This window comes from Balearica regulorum, chromosome 1 (genome assembly GCF_011004875.1).
Source record: "Balearica regulorum gibbericeps isolate bBalReg1 chromosome 1, bBalReg1.pri, whole genome shotgun sequence".
Lineage (NCBI taxonomy): Eukaryota > Metazoa > Chordata > Aves > Gruiformes > Gruidae > Balearica > Balearica regulorum.
Window position 1 is genome coordinate 151,956,039 of NC_046184.1, and position 22,649 is coordinate 151,978,687.

At 41.9% G+C, this 22,649-nt stretch overlaps 2 protein-coding genes across 7 annotated transcripts in view; both read right to left on the bottom strand.

Moving 5' to 3' along the window:
- TFDP1 (transcription factor Dp-1) overlaps positions 1–14,501 on the bottom strand; it is a 58,222-nt gene extending 43,721 nt beyond the window's left edge. The window contains exons 1-2 of one of the 3 annotated variants that reach the window (XM_075739417.1): positions 14,365–14,501; positions 12,647–12,731 (exon numbers count right to left, since the gene is read on the bottom strand). In XM_075739417.1, the coding sequence (XP_075595532.1) occupies positions 12,647–12,658 (12 nt within the window). In that variant the 5' untranslated portion in view covers positions 12,659–12,731; positions 14,365–14,501. Of the gene's footprint in view, positions 1–12,646; positions 12,732–13,674; positions 13,834–14,364 lie in introns of those variants that run through there. The other 2 variants (XM_075739407.1, XM_075739427.1) reach the window with 2 other exon arrangements.
- A 5,972-nt stretch (positions 14,502–20,473) lies between these two features.
- The window catches only part of SLC9D1 (solute carrier family 9 member D1), a 34,451-nt gene continuing 32,275 nt past the window's right edge, over positions 20,474–22,649 (bottom strand). For all 4 annotated transcript variants that reach the window (XR_012832947.1, XM_075739493.1, XM_075739474.1 and 1 more), the window contains one exon: positions 20,474–22,020. Coding sequence is in view for 3 of the 4 variants with exons in the window: in XM_075739493.1 (XP_075595608.1) it covers positions 21,907–22,020 (114 nt within the window). In the remaining variant the exon portion in view is untranslated. The remainder of the gene's footprint in view (positions 22,021–22,649) is intronic.

Consider the following 22,649-nt stretch of genomic DNA (forward strand, 5'->3'; position numbering starts at 1 on the left):
ACACCCTTCCAATTAGAACCACAGACACCTGTGACTACATCTTTATCTGTGTAGATACAATTTACCTACCACAGAACTTAACAACAGTATAGCAAAAACAGTAGAGGTGGTAGAGAGCACTTTAAGCCATTTTAATCAGAAAAAAGGCACTAAGCAGAAACACCTTGAGCTTTTAATTTTTTTTTTTAAAGATCAGAATATAAAGCTCTTAAGCGAACACGATTATATACAAGTTTATAAAGTAATCACCATCCTTTGAGAAAGCTCATACTGTAAGTTATTTTAGAAAAATACTATTAATTTTTTGACAGAAAACACTCCATGCTGTAATTCCTTGGTATCTCCAGACAAAACACTTTTGGAAAAAAAAAAAAAAAAAAGAACACAGGACACACAGACTGTTTCCATTTAGAAAGAAGAGCAAGAAAGAAACACTTGTACTTAACCATAATTTAGTATGCAGTTACAAAAGCTGAAAAGACCCCAGCTGCATTTTGTGCATCGCTGGTATTTGCAGGCTACTGCCTGTCTTCGAGAGACAATTAAGTGGTTTGCTGTCAGTCAGCAGCAAAGCTTTTCCCTACCTGAAGAGCTGTACTTATGATTTGCCAGAAGTTCAGCAAACCAAGTGAGCCACTAGAGGATGCTGTGGTGCTGCTGTTATCCAGGTGTATGACAGCAATAATTTCTTAAGAAAGACAGGGAACTTTACAAAACGGGAAACTTTCTCTCCTTAGTGAAAGGGGAGTGGGGAAAAGAAGATGATCGAGCATTGGGGACAGGCTGGAAAGTGAGCAGAAGAGAAATTTTGCTAAGGGAAGCATAAAGAGCAGGGGGCTGTAATGGCGTGGCAGCAATGAGGACCTGATGGCACAAAGAAAATGTGAGGAGACAGTGGAACTTACGGGTCGAATGAAGAGCCTGTGACAGTTCTGTCCTCCGTTCTCCTAATTTTCCCCCAAAAGTAATGCAATAGCAGTTTTAAGGACACTGCAACAACTTACAGTACACAAACACTGCCTGTTCTCCATCTTGCCCACAGTAGGGATTCAAAGGTCCACTTGAACAAATGACAGTTCAACTGCCCTGTTCCCAGACACTAGAGCTTTTTATAAACCTAACTCTTCATCACACTTAATACATAACATGGGCAACGTGGTCTAGTGGAGGGTCTCCCTGCCCATGGCAGGGGGGTTGGAAGTAGATGAACTTTAAGGTCCCTACCAACCCAAACCATTCTATGATTCTATGATTCAGGACAACTGACTGTATCAGATAAGGTATACTCATCAATGTGACATCAGTATCACATACAAAGATGTCCTTAGAGCTACAAAGATGTTACTACAGCTACACTCTATGGCAATATGCCGCTCCAGAATGCTGGAACCCAGTATGTCATATGAAGATGAATTTTTTGGTGTTACATTATACTCCCATTCTACCTCAATTTCACAAGAGTGTTAAACCGCACAGGAAGTGCAATCTCATTGTCATAATTTCTTTAAATGCAGTACTTCAGGTTCTATTCAAAAGCAGAAAGAGGACGCTTGTACTTCAGGATTCCTGCAAATTCTCTTTTCTATGAGAATCAAAAAAGATATAAGACATTTAATATATTGGTTTGTGATTCACAGACCACCAAGAAAATGACTGTTTTAATCTGTAATGTCTTTCATTTCAGAAGCACATGAATTTAATAATTTTTAATTATTCAATCCATTCATCAGCTTAATATGCAAAAGCAAACTTGCATCGAATTCATGTCAGTTAAAGAAATAATCCAAACGCAAATATTTAAGCTGTGATATTCAGCAAATTCAAGTATTAAATGCAAATCATTATTTCAGTAATTAGTAAATTAGGCAATTCAGTAATCAATTACTTATTGGTACCTTCCAATTTCTTTTAAAAAATAGAATGGTCTCCAATATAACCATTTATTATTTCATTTTATCCTTCAGTATCCATCAATCACCATACCATAGTATCAAATAATCTCATAAGCTTCAAGCTTTCATCTACATAACTAAAATATACAGTGAAAAAACATTACCCAAAACAATATGCACCTCCAAAACCCACAATCTAACCTAGCGTTACAAAGGGTCATGTTAGTGCTACATACCCTGGACCATGCTTTTGTGTGCCTGAAATTACAGAAGTCACCGACAAACTGGAGAACATTTGGGAAAAACACCGCATTTAATCAACAAGAGAACAGTGTTTGGGAAAAATCAGAGAACAGCAATCACAGCACAACAAGAAGAATCCCCTCATGGACCACAACACTGATGAAGAGTACAGCTCTTACACTGGTATAGAAAGGTGGTGGAACTGTCTTACTAAAAGTTCAGCTCTAGCAGTTAAAATGGCTGGTAAATACTCAACTCATTTGTAAGAGTATGAATCAGAATGGTTTGGGTTGGAAGGGACCTCAAAGACCATCTAGTTCCAACCCCCCTGCCACAGGCAGGGACACCCTCCACTAGACCAGGTAGCCCAAAGCCTCATCCAACCTGCCCTAGGTATGCCTAGGAAAGACTCCAAGAAAACTACTTGGAAAGAATACTACCAAATCCCACAGCAAATAGTATCCCCAGCTGCTATTATTCATAATAAAACCTGATTTGTAGTGAAAATTACTCCAGCCTCAGCATGCTCTTCACACTTCTGGATACACTATTTAATTCTATGGTTATCAAAATTTATCACTAATTTTGAGTCTCTTCAAAGTGACAGATACAAGCTTTTGGCAAGAGAGAACTGAAAACGCAGAACTTCCATTCCATATAAAATTCTGGTGTCTTTGTTCTAAAATGGAAATACTTGGGCAAAAAAAAAAATATCTCAGTGTATTTCAAAGAAACTCCTGCTATTTTTCAAGCCAGGTTATTTTGGAGGAGAGACCAGGATTACTTCTCCATAACCTATCTAGCATAGTGCAGTGCCCAAAAGAAAGAAAAAAAATAGAGGAAAATGTGACCATTGCTCCCATTAGGTATATCAGTCACACATTCACAATGAACAAATAATAAAATAAATAAATAAATAAAAACACCACACCACACCAACACAAAAAAATACACCAGCAAGAAGTACCTGATTTTCCCCAATGGAAAACTAACCTTCTGCGAAGGAGGGTTTACACATCAAAGAAATTCTATTTTCTGATGGAAAAATACACATAGTTTTCAGGCCTTATCAAGCTGCTTTGGGTTTTATTTTTTTTCACCTGATAATGTAAATTTTTTTGCATTCCATGTTTTCTTCTTACCTTCTCATGATTCTCAATTTCAAGATGCGTTAGTTACTTGGATGATAACATCAGGGCTCCTTGAAATAACATCATGCTCTTAATATTGCACTCTGAAAGCTTTGTAAGTGTGTGCAACTTCACAATTTAGCACTGTTTTCCTCTTCAAAGAGATATCTTGACTATGTACACTTCTCTGTGGCTACTTAAGGAAACTCCTAGTATCCTGAACAGGCAACAAATACAGATACACCCTTTATCCTTTTCAAATTCCAACAAAATCAACAATGATTTTAAAAAATAGCTTTTGACACTCAACATAACATCTAAACAGTAATAACTTAAGATCTCCTTTCCATGGATCAGAGGAAGAAGGTTAAAGACCATTGGACAAATTAGTAAATCTGGTAATTTTAACTGTGGAAGCTATGCTGGAGTGGAGACCCCAGCCATGACCTAGACTTTGTCTCATCACATCATTAAAGAACTCCTAAGGAAAAGAAATCAACTGACAGGCTAAACGTATCAAAAATTCAACTTTAGTTAGCTTTGGCCTGCTATGAGATCATCATAGTCAAAAGGACTGGGAAGTCTATTTTTATTTTGTTTACAAGTAAAAGCTGAAAAGCACAAGTGCCTTCAGCCTGAAAGTCAGTAAACTGGGAAATATCTTGTTGTTGGGACTAAAGTCAATCTGAACCAAAATTTACTAAAAATGCAGAGAATTTCACTTATTAAAAAATCCCTTGGTGCAGACTATCACAGAATAATTTCATGTATTACTAACAAGCTCGTTATGCACTAGAAACTCAACTCCCTCACAAGTTATCAGTTCTTCCACAGCTTTCCAGACTTGCAACTCAATTTCTTAATAAAAACTGGCATAAAAATATTCACTAAACTTTTAAACTAAACAGAAAAGATTCAAGTTGAATTTGGACTGAGGGACAAGAAGTTTGACTAAAACGAGACTCAACAAGTACACGTGCTATGTCTATCAGGTTTAACCGGAGAGTAAGGTCCACCCAAGACTCTGAGATAAGTACATATGGAGAACAGAAGGGTGCTTTTGTGCCACAGAAATATCTCTATCATCTTGCTTCTAGGTAATGAGCCCATTTTAAGTATACTCCCTGAAAAAAAGCTGAATGAAGAGCAAAAAGAGTAGAGATAAATGGAAACAGAGGTATTTGCCAAAAGGTATTTCTCAGAATAGAAATTTTCAGTTGCTAACAGCAGATTAAGCCCACTAGATTGAGGCACAGGACTGCATGTGACAACAAAAGAAGTGGCTGCCAAATACACAACATTGGTTAAAGCACAGGAGTCAGAATGGGAGAGACAGAAAAACAAGCAGACGATTTGGGGACTGTCTGGGAAAGAGACAGAAAGTGAGTTAGAAAATCGGATGGAAGATGGCAGATTAAGAGTTGAGGTAGAGAAACTGGGAGTCACTGAAAAAGTACAGGCAACAGAACTGCTGAGAACCTAAAAGAAAGCTTTAGCAGGACAAGGAGATCGGATCCTGTGAGGAGGAGGGAAGAACATGGGAACTGGGAAGGCAAATACAATTTATTCTAAACTACGACTAAAATGGTAAATAAGATGGGACTCAGAATGAGAAGTTCAAAATAAATCACAGAGGAAGTGCAGAGACAGAATGAGAAAATGGAGAAATTGGGAAGGAAAAGTATTCCCGTTAAGAGTACATTTCCTTCCAGAGCTTGTCAAAGGCATCAGGAGGATGCCTCTACTGTCTACAGGTATTTGCAAAGCCTACTAGCAAATACCCACACGTCTTGTGCAAACTGCACCTAATTTGATCCATACAGAATGACAATCCCTAGTCGCTTTACTGCTTAATAGTACGTAATAAACGTAAAGGCCCTATGCCTTGCAATTTTACTATGTGCCGCTTCACTGACAATGTAGGGGGTTTTTTGGTCCTTATTTTAATACCAGGAAGGAACAAACAAACAGAACAGAAAATTAGCACAAAGTGGATAAAAGCTTACAATCGGAAATAATGCTGCTTAAACAACCTTAATTATTCTTTCACCCCTATCCATACACAAACATCATTTGTAACAAGATGATAATACACTGTTTTTCCCATTGGACTCATCTCATTCAGGGACCACAGCAAATACGCTTTGGGAATGAATCACCATGTAAACGCAGGAGGCTACTTTTATGGGACATCCAATTCATTTTTCACATAAATTAAAAGGCAATTAAGATATGAAGTAGAGGATTGCAGGAAAGGAAAGTTCTTAAATTTAAAAAAATTTAATTTAATTTTGCAAATGAAGACAGTGAGAACTATTCCTTACTGTATAAAGCAATATAAAAGAACTTTTTAAGTCAGGCTATAGCAGTCTGATCCTGCAAAATTCTCAGACGTGTTATTTTACTGTGTCTCGGTAGCCTTCTGAAGCAGAGATCATACCACATCCTCAGTTCATGGCAGCATCTTCAAGATGAATGTGTCTGTCAAGCACTCTGCAATGAGCTATACCACAGAAATGAGCTTTACGAAAAGTAAATTGCATTATCATCACCTTAGCAAGGTATAGTCAAAGCACTGGATATTAAAGAACTGGATCACACAGAATTGTGAAGATAAAAACTAAATATTGGTTAGTAGCTCAGGTAAGCAGTGTTAATCTTTGGTCTGAATATAGGCTCCACTGATACTGCACATACACTGGACACCGAGTATATACAGAATGACACCTGAGGTCCCCTTATTGTTGAATATGTCAAGACCATTAGCCTGCTTGGCTGTTTTTTTCTAAACAGAGCAACACAACTAGAATTCAGCAAAAATCAAATTCTAGAATCACAGATGAAGAACTCATTTTGAAGATGAGTCAAACAGTGGTCCAGTCTAAGCAGCCAGGCACATCAAAAATACCACAGGAGTTAAAATCATTATACTGGGTTGTTTCTCACAATAATTCAATTGCCCAAGTGATACAATTCTTGCAAAATTTAAAGCTGACATCCCCAAAACTAACTGTGAAGCTATAAGGAGGAAGCAAAATTGAATTTGAGATTCCTAGGGTGAACAGGACTGAAGCATTGGTTTGCCACTTCTACCACATAAACTAATCAGAAAATAAAATTGTTTGTGTCCTCCTGGACTAAATACTCACATGCAGAGAGGTACCAGCAATAGCCACTTCCACAACTAGCTTCTGGTGCTGTTCTAGATTTGACCTAAATAGACTTTCATTTTTCCAGCCAAATCAAATCTTTAGAGCAGTTTGTTCAACAGCATCTGAACCACAGCAGAAATCAACAAGTAATGTTAAACAGGAATCATTCCAAAACCATCTGTCTCACCAACCACCTTATCAGTGTATTTTAAGGCTACAGCAGCCCACAACATAATTTTCAAGCAAGCCTGTGTAACCATTAATGCAATACTGGGACGCTTAGGGAGTGTAACGTAACACAAGACGAGTAGCCAGCAGTGTTTTTGGGGATATAGACCACTGCCAACCTTTAAAATCAAATTGTCCAATATCTGTCTGAGAACCACTTTAACACAGAGAATGTTTAGGAAAGATTGGCCCATTTTTCCTCCCACTTCTAATTAGCCACAATAAATCTCCATTAAGTGATATCCAGGCAAGCAAATACAAACACTAAAATAAGCGATCCCTAGCGTAACTTAACTTCTAAAAGCTGCATTTTTGTCTAGTGTGTTTAGTTGTCAGCATACAGTATTTACTCAGTAATACTACAAATATACATGCATATAAAGCCCCTACCATTAACTGACACGTACAATTAATAAAGAAGTTAAACACTTGAAGGCTAAATAAAATGCTTTATTTACACAAATAAACAACTGGCGAGGTGACAGGCAACTTCTGAGTTGCTATTTTCTGCACAGAGAAAAAAAAAGGGACTCTTATTGTGTATTTGCCATGTAAAAAGGAGAGCTTAAAGATCATTTTCCTTCTGCCTTCTAAAAAAAAGATATTTAAAGAATGTTAACAACACTTGAAATCCCAGACTGAGATGCCTTTTTAGAAGGACCGAATTTCATATTATTTGATCTTCAGTTTGCAAACTTCTGAATACCTTAGAACTCACTAAAGGCAAATAGAAATAGATCAAGCTACTGAGAAGTTGCTGAACTAAAATGATATCAAAAAAGGTGCATGAACCACTTGAGATCCAGTAAAGACTTCTTTAGTCTGCCTCACTGAAATTCCCAGTACATAACCAAAAAAAAAAATATAAAAGGAAAAACACATGCTGGTATTTTTAAAAAGTCTGAAAAATGTTTTGAAGACTTTTTAATACTTTTGAGACATTGAAAGTGCATCATGTAAAAAAAGATCCAAAATATACCTTTTTCCTAGATTCATTAGGCTTTTGTTCAAATCCATCCCAAATGTAACCTTTTCAGACCACAAAGACTTGCTCAAGATTGATGTAGAAGCACCACATGAAAGCTATTAAAGAGTACACCTTTTGTGGTGTTCCGGTAAAATTACTACACAGAAGCACAGATCTACTTCTTTCCCAAAATCTAGCAGAACTATTGACCTGTCCAATAAAGTTGCTGTAAGAAATTAGTTTGCTGTGGGGTTTTCTTTAACTATTCTTTGAGCAAAATAGTTATCAATACTGTGAAATAAATTCATTGGATTAAACTACATACCTGAATGTACTCTGAATACTCAATTAAAATAAACCATCAACATCAATCACTACATCTTTAGATCTCTTAAACAGTAGTGTTGGATCAGGTGTTGAACTTTGTGCAGGCAGAATTTACACGGTGTCCTCAAATTTACACATGTGCACAGGGCTTCTTTTACAAAGTTAGATACATGGGCCACAGCTACTGCTCGAAGAGATTAATAAAAGCACCATGCAATACTAAAGAGATACAATATGTTTTATGCAAACTAGAGAGCAAGAGAAAAATCCTTCAAAGTAATTCAAGCAAAAGATGACAGTAGAATAAAACATAATTAAAAAAAATAATAATCTAACTTTAGAACCGGTGGTTCCAAAGCCAGTGGCACTGCCAGCAACCTATGAAACAGTAAAATGCATGAGCTTTCCACATGAACAGCTCTCAAGAAAGATATTTTAGTCTGTGAGAAATTCTGAAGACTAACAGTGGTATGTCAGTTTAAAAAGTTTGTGAAACACCAAATTAGTTTTCAACCACATGTCCTTCATGAACAATTTTTTTTTTTAATGACTGGAAACAGTCCGTGCAATAATGGTGGACAACTGAAATAATCATAAACAACTGCTACTACATAGCATATTTCATTTATGTATTTCAATATATGTAATTTTCAAGATCAGAAGGAATCTTGCTCATTCCTTTTGTCTAGCCCCTTTCCACCCAGTACTTGCTCTAACACCATGCGTTGGATTATCCCCTCTAATAGACCCAGCTCCTACAAACAGCTCCTGCTTCTTCTTGTCTATTTAACAGTGGGTCTTAAAGAAAACAGCCACAAGCTTCTCTTTCTTTATGGCTGCCCGAGAGGCCTCAGCAGCTCATTCGCAACAGAAGTAACCGAGAAGAGAACAAGGATCATATCACAACTTGGATCTTCAGCTACACTACAGAAACTGTTAATTTAGTGGTGGAAGGTATGTTAACCATTTATACTAAAAAGTATTTATCAACTTAATTTACAGATAATTCTAATATATAATGGAACATAGAAGTGGTCAGCAAGTAGTCCTCAGTCTCATACTGGGAATCAGAAGACAAAAAAAAAATTGTTACCAAATTTACTTTCTTGCTACAGTAGGTCCTGCTCCTTTCGATGCTGCATCCTGCTTAGTTTTAAGCATGCCAAGGATGGACAAGTTACCATTTCACTTCGGGAACTGTGCTTTCGCTTAGGGACCTCAGTGCATATGTTTGGCTCCTCCAGCCCCTGCCTGGAAGGTGCCACACTTGTAAGCAGTGGAAGAGTTTACAGTAGACTCAGCAAAGTCTTAGAGAATGACACTGATATTAACCAGAAAGAGGAATACTGGCTAAGCTGGAGTTTCTGGAGATTCTCTGCATGCGATGACTATCTCTGTCTCAGACCAAGAAACTTCCCATAGAGTGCAAACGTACATGTCAAACTGTACGCAGCTCTACTGACCTCAACTTAAGTTGTCATTCAGCCTCCGACAAGCAACAGAATGATCCCACTCACAAGGTACACAAGTCCTTGAGATATGGCAATTGGCATTCTCTTGACCACACTTCTTTTTCATTGTTTCTTTAAATTACACAAAAAGTGATGTCTTTCTAGTAACTAAGATCTTCTGAATTTAAAGTGGTATTCCATGACCAATCTGCCTGATTCTGTTAAATTGCTTCTCTGCTCCACACAATGCTCACTTACATAAACCCCAAAATAGCTATGTTTAGTGCTTTATCAGATCACACTGGAAAATGAGTGTGTCCCTTTACTCCCCTTTATATTTATTGTATTCCAGATCCCATACCCTTTATATAACAGTTTTCAAAAAACTAAAATTGATATACCCACAGATACTTCAACCTTCACAAGCTAGTATTTCTCTTTTTCCATTATTATTTTTCAACTTATCCAGCTATAACATTACTTGTGATTATGCTCTTAAACTCCACCTGCAGGCTCCTTATTAAGGTGCTACATATGAATGTATCTTTTTTTCCTCCTCATAGCTTCCTGACCACTGCTAAGGAAACGAAAGTATTTTGCAAAAAATAAATAAAAAAATAAAAAAATCAATCCTTTGTTACTTATTTTCTCTTTACTGTACACTCTGAAAAGTATTAGAGGGATACAATTTAAAGTAATACTTAACAGAATTTAGGCTTGGGCCAAACTGTTCATAAGCATTATCTTGCCATCTTACCTGATCAGTACTTTTGTAATTGTTTAATCCTTTATAAAAACATTTAATTGGGTTTGCTGGTAATCTCCATCAAGCTCCCCATTTGTTCAATTATCCAGTAAAATCTCAAACTGCAAACTTTTACAAGTATTTGACTTTTCAAATTATAGTTTATATAAAGAGGTGTCAGAAGAAGAGCTGAAAGCGAGCAAGAAAAGGCAAAGTGCTCTCCCCCGGCAGGTGGGGGGAGGAGGAGTTAAGCAGGAGCATGTTATCTTGTGGTTCCCTGGCTCCTCCACACCTTCCTCTTCTGCAGGGCTGCCTGCTTCACCCTCAGCAGCAGTGCTGGCCCAACAGCACGGAGTAAGAGCGGGACACACATCGAGCCTGCGCTCCCTGGCTGCTGCACTCTGAAATGTGCTTGGCCATGTAAATGCCACCTGAAGCCCAGACTTGGCATCGTAGCAGCACAGCCCTTACCACAGTTTAGCCACCTCACCTCTGCTGAGCAAAAGGGAAGGAAGGGGTGGGGGGCATTCATCAGCTACGCCATCTTCTTCACCACTACATCGCACAGTCAGTTAGTGCGCTTGATAGGTGACATGGCAGAACCACAGGCCATTAACCACAACAGTATTTCCATGTCGGAATGTTTAAATTTACAGCGGTGCAGGCCTTCATAGATTCAGTGCCCAGAAATTCAGTGATACTGTCTCTATCATGATTAATTCCATTATTTCACTAGGAAAAGAACTTGGATTTTGGACAAAAAACATGGGAATCATTCTCTTCCCTTCTGAAAATAAAGTGTTATACCAATTAGCACCTATTTTCTAGCCTTAAATCAAACCTAACAGGGCCCATAATCAGACCTGGAAATTTAAAATTTCCCAGCATTCACTACACGTTTTAGACATCATGTAATGGTGGATATGCAATAGTGTGCAAAAAGGTAAGCAGTTCATCTTTCTCCCCTGAGGCAGGACTAAGTATGTGTAGAGGTTTTTAAGAACAGGTTAGACAATCCTTCAATTAAGATTTCATACCCTTTCTAGCTACCCTGTTCCGGTGCTCAAGTACACTTAAAATTTTACCTAAAATGTGACCTAGATTTTCATTTTTCCAAATTCAGCTTATTAATTCTTGTAATAAAGGTACCGAAAACAATTTCTTTTCCTATCTGTAGTGTCATCTTCCATTTCTGAAGTTTACTATCGTGTGTTACTCCTCCCTTAGCTACTCCCTTTTCCAAAATAAGCTGTATCTTTAAAAATGAAGTTCTTAAGAGTTTTATTCTCATTCTGCTCCCCTAGACCTTATAGGATATTCATCTGTATTTCCAGGTGCTAGCACTTCGTCACTCAGTTGTTCTCTCTCCCAAAGGTTATATTAAACAAATGTACTTTAGTATCTCGATTACTTTGAACTGTTTCAATTTCAACTCCTAGTCTAACATTCCTCTTTCATTTTCTTCCCGCTTACATGGCCTTTCATTCCCTGAACTCTGCTATCTGTAACGTACTTGGCCACCCTTATCTCTTCCAGGCAAGCTTTGAGTGACTATGTATTTCTGGTTGCTTCTCTGCACATTAATATGTTTTTCAGTTGCTTCTAAACAACTAAAATTCTCCACAAGATTAATTTGTTAAACCAATCTCTATTTCATGGAAATTCTCGCTATTTGAAAGCTCCAACAGACCACACTAGACTGTAACCTGCTGTTTAAGAATTTGAATTGTATCACTTTTCCTTAGCTTGTATGCTGTTGTTTTTTGGGGTTTTTTTTGAAGGGCACATACATTCAAATTTTCAAACGGAGTAGTATCTCATCTTATTTTCAGTAAGGGAACGTGAAACCCTAATCATATTGGGTATTAAAAATTAATTACATCTTAAATGCAGCACCTGTTTAAATTTTGTTTTTTAGAAGTACTGAAATTGGTAAAGAGTAAACATGATTCGAGAACCTTAACATCCATAGTAATAGAAGCCTATGATGAAAGTCCCCAAAACCTGTTTTTACGGACACTAACTAACATCTTTCAGTAGACAGAGACAAAACAATGAATAAATATGGAGACCGAACCATCTTCACTCCCTTGCATATACGATGCCTCCTTGAACACAAGAAAGGTAATGCTAGTTGACAAGAGTAGTCAACGACAACTCCGTCACGTGAACAGTACTTGCTGGGTTTTTTTTTAAATCCAACTCAAAACCACGCTGGTTTAGTGTTCAGTGTGAATACACATAATGCCAATGGCCCAAGTGCTTTTATAAGCACAGTGAATTCTTAAGATTAATTACTCTGAAAAAACGGCTGCAGATCTAAAGCTGGTTTATGCTGTTACATCCACAGGAAAACATAGCCTAGGCTTGATGTACAATGTAGATAAAGTACATTTCATATATTCATTAATGCCAGCTATTATAAAGCATGACCTGGTTTGCTTTTGTTAACAAAACCAAGAATATTCTATGAGCTATGCTTCCACATACGATGTACTACAATATACTTACATCTTTTGCCATGTTACCAAAGACTAGAAATCAGTCTTCTTAAAATCTTGACAGCTGCAGGACACGGAGACAATGATGCTATTTTCTAGAAAGCAAGTAAAGACAACATCAGCTATAAAAATGAAAGGAGGGAAAGTTTTTACAATTGAAATTATTGAATACCACCAAATACAATTTACTTTTTTAAAAAAACGTTTTTAAGAGGAAAAAGTTTTCTGTCATCACCAATTCATCCCCTAAGGGCCGCCCCCCCACCCCAACCCCACGCTCACGTGTGGGAAATACTCCCTTTTCCGACAGCCGGGGTGAGCTCTCCCCTAGCAGGAGTGCCCTTCCCCCAGCACGTACCCTATCCCAGCGGGGCAGCAGGCAGCCCACGCTGGGCCGGTCCCTGTCCAGCTGCGCCCCTTGCAACACCGCAGAGCAGGGCGCGGGCAGAAGCGGCGGGGGAAGCGATCACTCCCTCGGCCTCCTCCTCCCCACCCCCATTTCCAGCAGCAGGCACAAGTAGGCCTCAGGGGCCAGCTCCCCCCCCCGGGCCTTGCAACCCCCCCCCCCCCCCCCCATTCCTCCTCCTCCTCGCAGGCGGACGGGCCGCGGCTGCACCAAGAGGCAGAGACTGGCAGCCGCCACCGCGCCTCGGGCACCCAGCGCCTGCCCGCCCGCCTCCCCCACCGCGCCCCCCGACCAGGGCCTCACCGCCCGGGCAAAGCCCTAAGCCCCGCGCCGCCTCCCCTCGGCAGCGAGGGGCCGCGCTAATCGCCTCACAGGCGGCGGGGGCACGAGGAAGGGGGGACGCGCCCGCGCGCCAGGCGGCACCGCCGGCGGCAGGGGGGGGGGGGGGAGGGGGCGGCGGCGGGTGTGTGGGGGGGGTCCACCCCGTCCCCAGCCTCCTCGCCCCGCCGGCGGCGGCGGCAGCAGCACCCCGCGGCCCCCCCCCCATCCCATCCCATCCCATCCCATCCCATCCCATCTCGCCGCCGCTCCCCATCCTCCTCCCGCTGCAGGCCAGCCCGGGCTGCCCGCACCTGAGCGGCCGAAGGCAGAGAGAGCCGGCTCCATCCCCCGCCGCCGCCCCCAGACAGGGACCCGGAGCGCGGAGCGGGAGCACCCCCCGCCCGCCGCCGCGCTGCTGCGGAGGCGCCCAACTGCACATGTGCGGCGGCGCGCGCGGGCCTGGCGAGCCCGGCGGGAGGGGGCAGGGGAGGAGGGAGCCGGCGCGGGGGGAGGCGGCGGGAGACCAACGGCCCTCAACGGCAGCTCGGGCGGGGGTAGAGGGAGGGGAGGGGGCCGGCAGGGACCGCCCCACTTCCCGCGCTCCGGGGCGGGGGGTGCGGGGGGGAACAGAGGGAAGCGGAGGGGGGGGGCTGTCTCGCCCGGCGGGCTGTCACTTCCCAGCCCGCCTCTGTCCCCGCCGGTCGCCAGCCTGGCGGGCTCCCGGCCAGCCGCCCCCACCGGCCGGCCAGTGTGCCTCGCCCGCCCGCGGCCCCGCACACCTGCCCGCCGCCGCTGCCCCGGCCCGCGCCCCAACCGCCGAGGGGCTGCCCGCGGGTTGGGGGGCGGGGGGGGGACAGAAGGGGGCGGGGGGGGAGGGCGGGGGGGCGCGAGCGCAGCGGCCCCTCCCCGGGCCCCGCGAGCACGACCCCGCCGCTCTTTCCTCTTTTTTTTTTTTTTTTTTTTCCCCCCGTTGGCAGGGGGAAAAAAAAATTGAAACTTACACTTTTGTGCGTCCCACCGGCGTGACGCTGCGCGCTGACGTCACGGGGGTGTAGCGTGCCTTGCACGGGCACACGCGGAGCGGCTAAGCCAACCGCCCGCCGCTCCATGGGCGGAGGGAGCATGCGCGGGATTTTCGCGCCTTCCGACTCCCCGCCCTGCGGCGCTCGCAGCGAGCGCGCGGGAAGCATCGGCGCGAGATTGCTCTTCGGCCCCGACCGCCGCCGCCGCCGAGCACGTGCTCGCCGCCGCGCGCGCGTGCGCGAGCCGCCTCCCGCGCCGCGCCGCGAAGGGGCGGGAGGGCGCCGGGCTCCTCCGCGTCCTTATCGCTGCGGGACACGGCCCGCGCCTTGGCACCGCCGCCGGCGGGAGGGCCGGGCCTGGCAGGGCCGGGCCGCCTCGCTCAGGCTCCTCACGGGCGAGGAGCGAGCCCGGGCCGTTGCCGCTCTTGGTGCTGAGCGGGTTTCTGTGGGGCGCGGGTGCTGTGGGTGAGAAGCGGGAGCCGGCGGGGCAGGGCGGTGCCGTCAGTTGTGGCAACATCCTGCCGGTGCTTCCTCATGCACGCTTTGTCCGGCCGTTACTTGAGCAAGTTCCCTTACGGCGATCCGTGCTAAAGTTAGGATTTTGTACTGCTCCAAGTGAAGGTTTTCCGTTAGGCGGCTGCTGCTCTCGAGCTTGAATTAGGCCAGAGCTACACCAAAAACTGGAGCAGTCGGGTTCTGACGCCTGCAGACTGTGAAACCTCTGCATGCCCCATACGCTAGCTGTGTGCAGCCACAGAAGTGCTGTATGTTAGCTGGGGTTGCGTGATGTAATTTATACAAGAATTATGTAATTCTTGGCAAAAACCTTTCAGCATACATAGTGGGGGCTAAAAAGGCATAGCTATAATGGCGGCAACTGCAGCAAAATCAAAGCTTTAAACCTCATAAGTTGCATTTCTTCCAGGAGTGGATATAAGACTAGTTGATGGGAAGCTGCAAATGCTTTGTGCAATACCAAGCCTTTGTGGTACAAGGCTGTTTGTAACATGAAGAGGGGAGCAGGAAGTCAAAGGTTGCTTCTTTCTCTAAAACCATGCTGCTTCCTGAGCATACCTGGGGGGAAAGACAACTAGTTGGGAACAGGAGATGTGACCAGCAGAACCACTATACAGAAACAGAGCAGAACAGTCTAGCACAGATGCTGAAGAAGACCATAGAATGGTTTGGGTTGGAAGGGACCTCAAAGACCGTCTAGTTCCAACCCCCCTGCCATGGGCAGGGACACCCTCCACTAGACCACGTTGCCCAAAGCCCCATCCAACCTGGCCTTGAACACTGCCAGGGATGGGGCATCCACAGCTTCTCTGGGCAACCTGTGCCAGTACCTCACCACTCTAACAGTAAAGAATTTCTTCCTAACATCTAATCTAAGTCTACCCTCCTTCAGCTTAAACCCATTACCCCTTGTCCTGTCACTACACTCCCTGATAAACAGTCCCTCACCAGCTTTCATCAACTGGTAACATTTCATCAGTTGACTAGACTCATATTTAGTTACTTTTTATACCTTATTGATTTTTAATTTTTTTTTATGACACTGAGGGGGTTGTGTTTTATAATAACAAGGAAACACTAGCTACCTTCATTTTCTTGATAAATAGCAATCTTTGACGTTTTTCATTCACGTTAACCCCCTACTTGCTGCTCTGGGGTTCCATGGCTGCTCATGCAGTAGCCTGCTCTGACAACAACCATTTCTTCATTCTTCTTGACTAAACTTGATGGTAGTGGACATCAAAGAAAGAAGATGATACTGAAAATATGTTTATAACTTTCCAGAAAGAGGCAAGAGCTTCCACACGCAAACCCCATGAAGCACCCCAAGCCAGCTGCAGAAAAAATGCTTCCTAAAAGACGTCCTCCAGTTGATGGTGCTGCTCACTGTCATATATACTGTGCCTGTGGATTTAAACTGTTTCTATGTCTCAGGTCCCTGCCTTCACCCCCACCTCCCCTTTTTACCTTAATTCTTGAAGTAAAAACTGTTCCGCTATCCCAACTGCCATGAGCTCCTGCAGTCTCCAGGAATGCACCCTCAACAGGGCACGTCTGTCCCAAGGTGAAGAAGGGACTACAAAAAGACTACAAAAACACGCTTTTAAAAAGGTAGAATTACATGACTGCACTAAGAGGCAAAGCATTTGCTCTGTTGTTTGTTTGGGTTTTGTTTTTTTCAAAATGGTCCTAGGACCATTTTGAAAAAGTCTCAAGTTGAAGAGAAACTTTCTACCTTCTCTAATACCAAGCAAAATTGGCAGAAACTTATGAATAAAAAAAAATATGAAAATAACTCATTAGCAACAGTGACATGTAGGGACTAAGATAACTATACTGGCTTTCAGAATGGAGGAGGAGCCGCAATCAGAGGACAGACTACGAACCTCACACCACGACCTGCTTTTGCAAACTGCACAGCTCCTCTGCAGACATCAGAATTGATGCTTTCTTGACCCTAGTCAGTAAAGAAACAGTGATTGAAGATCACCTTTTCTAATTACTCCAATTCTTCTATTTACACTTGTCACGTACTCTTGCTGTGTTGCTGGTGCTTCCCTGTAAGCCTCTCATTGCCCCGAGCTTCCTGCGACACAACTGAACAAGCAGATACAAGAGGGGCTGTACTGGTTTGCTAGCATTTATTTTGCCATATCACAAACTGCCCAAGCATACCCACTCCCAGGTGGTTTTTAGGTTTTTTTCCTTTAGCAGAAGGTTGTTCACAACTAATTTCAACTATTTGTACCCTTGGAAAAATCTTCAGCGTTTCTCTAATCTCTGAGCTCACTTTTGTGAGGCATTTTGGAGCTTTTAGGACTTTGTAGTGGTGAAAGGCTATTCCAGTTCCTGACTGTTTCACGTGGCCTGCCTCCCCCTTTTAAGTGTGCTTGAAAAGGAGAACGGATCACAACTTTAAACAGCATCAGCGCAACAGAACTCTGTGACAGAGAAGAGGAAACTGTTTCAAGAGGCCATCTGGTCTCTAGACAGAAACCCATCACAGACGCCAGAGGAGATGCATGTGGACACATACAGACCTGCCTGCTCAGAACTGGAAGCCATGCTATCTTAAGAGAGGGACCTGAGAGAGCTCCTCGCTTAAAGACAGACGTAATACCAGCTGACAAGCTTGTCAGCATCTGGCCTCCTTGGGAGGCAGCATCTCCCAATTCTAAAATTTCACTCTATTTTAGGAAATAAAGAATACAGGTTGGTACCATAACCTTGAAAGTGTTGCCATTCCCTGATCTAGATTCTGTCCCCCAAGGCAGGATCAGTTGTCCCTAAGCCACTCTGTTCACACCATTGTCCAGTTTGTGGGAGAACGAAAGCAGCACAGCTCCTGGGCTACCAAGTGAAGCTGGCAGAGGCATGCCTTTCTCTTCTGCCTTTTTATTTACTTTAGGGTGGGATGGGCCACACATCTCCCAGCCCGTAGGACATCCTGCTGCTCTTCCTCCTTGCTTTGCTTTGCTAGTTTTGCTGGCTCCCTCATCGTCGGGCCATCTTAATCGTGGATGTCTGGTACTTGCTGCTCCTTATAAGCTGTTGCTGTTTCCCACAAAGATGTTAACACTGTTAGCGTGGCTGGCCTCCCCATCACTCGGGGGTCCGGTTTCCTGCGCCTTTGGTGTTGCCTGCATGCTGGAGCGCTGCCAGGATCGCTTATGGAGTGGAACTACAGATTCCTTCCCGAGGCAAACCCCAGGAGTGCTTTTGTGGTCAGATTGTTCCTGGGTTCACTCCAACAGGCAGCAAGACCACGCAAGATTTCTCACACCCTCCATCAAGCATCATCATACAGCACTATCCCGTCAGCCAGGCATCTTCGCATGCGCCTCTGCCCGCAAAGCGGTGTAATACAAGTAAAATACAAGATATAGTGAGGATGCTTTCTCCTCGTATTTAAGGACTACAGGTAATACAATTACAGCTTTTAAAAAGCTATGTAACCCCACGGACTAGAGCATGATGACAACATTCCTTGAGCTGTTCTAGAGCCACGTCAGTCAGAGTTGCAGGAACCTACCTCACAGCTCTCCGTAGGGATCTTCCTACTGAGGAACTGAAGCACAGCCTGCTCTATATGGGACGAGCCATAAAGTAGGGTGGTGGTGGGTCCATGGATCCCAATCTGACCCTGGGAACAGGGAAATGACTCACAAAGTACAATCGTAGCCCATAGTACCAGCCTTTAAACTGTTTCGGGTCCTTCATCCTCGTAGGGAACAGTGACCAGAGGTAGCAATTAAGGGGTAACATGCAAGAACTCCAATTTTCAGAGAGGAAGCCGTACAAAACAAGCAACCAGTTATACCCGCCTCTGAAACAAAGCAACAACAACAAAAAAATCCCACCCAAAACAGGTATGCTGAATGAGCTGCTACTCAAGCACAGAGCAGCGCTTCCTTTTCACTCCCTTAAGCTCAGCTTCATCACAAAAATATCCTCTCATCACTTAGGAAGTTTCCGCCCTGCATCAGCTTTTCTGTATTCAAATGATGCTGATGATTAGATAAATGAATGAGATAGAACCACTATCCAACAAGCTGAAACAAAAATTTCCAGAAAAGACCACCTGTTCTTCAACAGATCAGTATAGGCTTTTGGATCTCTGCTCTGATTTCACCTGCTTCACTCAGAAGGAGAATATTCTGGAGTATGTGCATAAGCTGCGATTATATCTAAGTGGACCAATTGTGAAATATTCTTCCCATTTTCCATACAGGCATGACTGATCATTCAGGGCTAAGGTCTGTTGTTTCTATCCTAAGATTGTACCGTGAGACTACCCCATTTAGACATGGAATTATGTATGGAGCCATTATTTGCATTTCAGGAAACATTTACAATATCTCAATATACCTCCAGATTTCTGTGAGACAATCTCAAACACCTGATTGTAAACAAACTTATCATATGTCCAATAAGATTAGTAATTTGAACTTACATCTAATATTCAAGCAGGCAATCCAAGTCTATGTCGACAAAGAGACACAGAACATCGATAGTCAGATGAGGCTCCTATTTCTCTTTCCCTAGTTCTCCAAAACCCCAGCCAAGTCATGACTGAATCAAAAATTATTTGGGAAAGAAGTGACAGAGATGAGGCAGCCAGTAAGGTATCTAGATACTTGCTTTGGATTTTGGACATGGTACTAAAAGGACTCTTCACCCAACTCCTTTAAAAGGTCATCAGGAAAATATTTTCTTTCTTTTAAGAGGCACAAGCCATCAATATTTCCTACTCTCCTAACTGGAATTTTCCAGAGAACTACAACTAGCCACAGCAATTTATTTAGACAAAAGGTTTACTCATCACAGCTCTAATACTTTGTCTAATAGTTTGAAAAGACATAATGGAAACCATACAGAGGTCTCTACCATGGTCTTTCATGGGTCCTTTTTTTCCCCTGAAACATAGGTGGTAAACTACATGTCAAATAAGCAGCTTTCAAAACCAAAATGAAGTATTCAGCAGAGAAGCTTATATTTCAAGCAGAAACTACACACTAGATCAGTGGATAGAGTAAGATTTCTCTCCCTAGTATAGTTACAAAACAAAGTTCAATTATTTTAGTGAGGCACCTGAGAAAAAGGTTCAAGCTAGTAGATTGTTAAGCGATATCATAAAACTTCTGAATTACTTCTATAATTTGAATACAAAATATTGAATACAAAACATTGAAGTACAGCAACAAATGGGTTTCAAATGTCTTTTCTGTTACAGACTCATTTTATAATCAAACTATTTTATTTATAGGGCAGCTTTTTCCTCTGTATTTGCCACTGTTCCTCAATAACTTTTGAAACCATTCAAGGAGAAGTGGAATTGCCATGCATTCGTGCAACTTCTATGAAGCATCAGTGCCTGGAGAGAAAGCCCCGAATCCAGTGAACTAGAACTCAAATATGATGAACCCTACCCTGTCCTAACGCTACGTACACACTCCAGATTAGCCCAAGCTGCATACTGACAAGCCCAGCTGATGTCAGAGAAAACGTGGGAGGAAACTGAGGCTACTGTGGTAGACAAAAGAGGTATAAAGCACACAAATCCATCCAGAGGTTGGTTTTGCTACTTGGAGGACAGCTTTCATTTTAATTGGCAATTTAAACCTACGTAACATGCATTTTTCTAACCATTCTGTGGGTATCAAAGTTATTTCAGATGACAGTGTAATACTGGCCTAAGGTGTTAATATATCTTTAATAGTACTGTTTTTAGCAGATAAACCTCAAGATGATTTTTAAATTGTCAGTCTAGATTACAGTCTATGAGTAAGCTTCCTCTATGACACTTAAAGAATGGATTTTTACAAGGCTTACCCTGCTACATATAACGTTTCAAAGAACAAAACACTTAACATTTAAGATCACATTCAAAACACTGGATTGTTGTTTTGGTTTGGAGTTTTTTAAAATAACATATTTTAAAGAGACTAACAATTTATTCAATGTAAATGCGAAGTATAAAGTTGTGGAGTTCCAAATACATATCCAGTCTGCCATTTCTAGTTTTGTGCAAATCAATTTACTTCAAATAATTTCAAGTCTAGCATAGTGTCGATAACATCTGACCTCCAAAGTTACAGAGATGATGTTTTACACATCTGCTTGAAATTAGACTTCCCAGTTTTACTGGATTTATTTTTGATTTAAAACAAAGGAAAAAAAAAAAAACCAAACTGTAAACAATTGTTGGAACAGCAGTTAGCAACAAGAATGGGTGACAAGTGTCAATCTTCAAACAGAACTTAAGTTACGCCCTTTCCTACCATCAAATTTTAGTCAAATATGTATATAAATACAAGAACTAACACAAATAAAAGTTACCACTATAAGAAAATACATTATATGCTGTAATTTGGAATAAAATATCATACAGTATTGGTTGCATCATTTGGAATATGTATTTGATTGCTTAAAACATTGTGATGCTAAACTGTTAAACCTTTTCTTTGTGTAGAGGACTGCACTTCTACTCACCATTAGAAATGTGGTTTGTGAGTAATTTTATATAGTATACTAAACTCCTAAATGTGAAAATGACTCAAGTCATTTAGTGAAAGAAGATACCATAGGCACCATAATATTATTTTTTTTTCTTTTTAAACAAAATCTGGTGATGAACCAGCAGTAACAAAATAGGATGAAAATTAAAAGGCACATTCAGGCAAAAAATAATCAACAGAGTTTGCATGATACTATATGTAAAAAAAATAATTTATGCTCTGAATAATTGATTGGATCAGGAACAAAAATCCTAGCAGATTCTAATCTGTCAGAGAGCAAGTAAGTTTTGTAAGAGGTGTGCAATTCAAATTAGATAATTATTTTCTAATGTTGAATTTTGTTTTGTTTGTTAGTATAAGGCTTATAACCAAGTGCACGTTAAGAGGACTGACTACTCAAAACCTCTTGTTTTCTGAGTGCATAGAAATCGAATAAGCAATGAAGATATTCCTTGCAAGAAGATGTTTTCTTGTACACGTGCAAGTCTTAAGTGCTTGAGCGTCTTTCAGGTCTCGGAACACATTTCATAATCGCAGCTCTCCACAGGGCAGGGGCAAGTAAAAGGCTTAGAGTAGTCACACTCAGAATGAGAAGATAGACCTGAAAATGGGAAATAAAAACCATTATTTCTCTTAGTTATATGGTAAACTAAGAAGTGACTAGAAGTTTGAGGAGATCAGACTTTTCTAGACAATATTTTCAGGGCGACTTTACCTGTCTTCCCAACCAACTACGCATATTGTCACAATAGCAAACAAGTGCATGCACAAATCATCTAATTACCTGTTTACCTCGTTTGAAGATACAAGTACAAAACCAAAATTATGAGCTTATAGAAAACCAATTATTTACATGTATAGTTAAGAGATCAGATTTGAAAGCTCAATGTTTGCTAAAAGGTCAAAGGCCAAATACTACTTTATTTTAAAAAAAAAAAACAACCCAAAATTATTCTGGCTTAATGATATAGTGTCAAAGTGCACTACTATTTTACACACTAAAAAAAGCAAACAAAAATCCCCTTATGTTGTACTGCACATCTTCTGAAATAAGACCTTAACTACATATTCTGAAAGAGTCTTATAAAACAGCAGTGAGAGGTAGTTTTGAAGTCTCAAACAGAAGACTGACTTTTGGAAATTTCAGAGCCGTATATATACTGCCTACGCAGTAGGCAATCACGTGAGAGCTGCCACAGGAAAAAAAAAAAAGCAAGCCTAAAGGCTTCC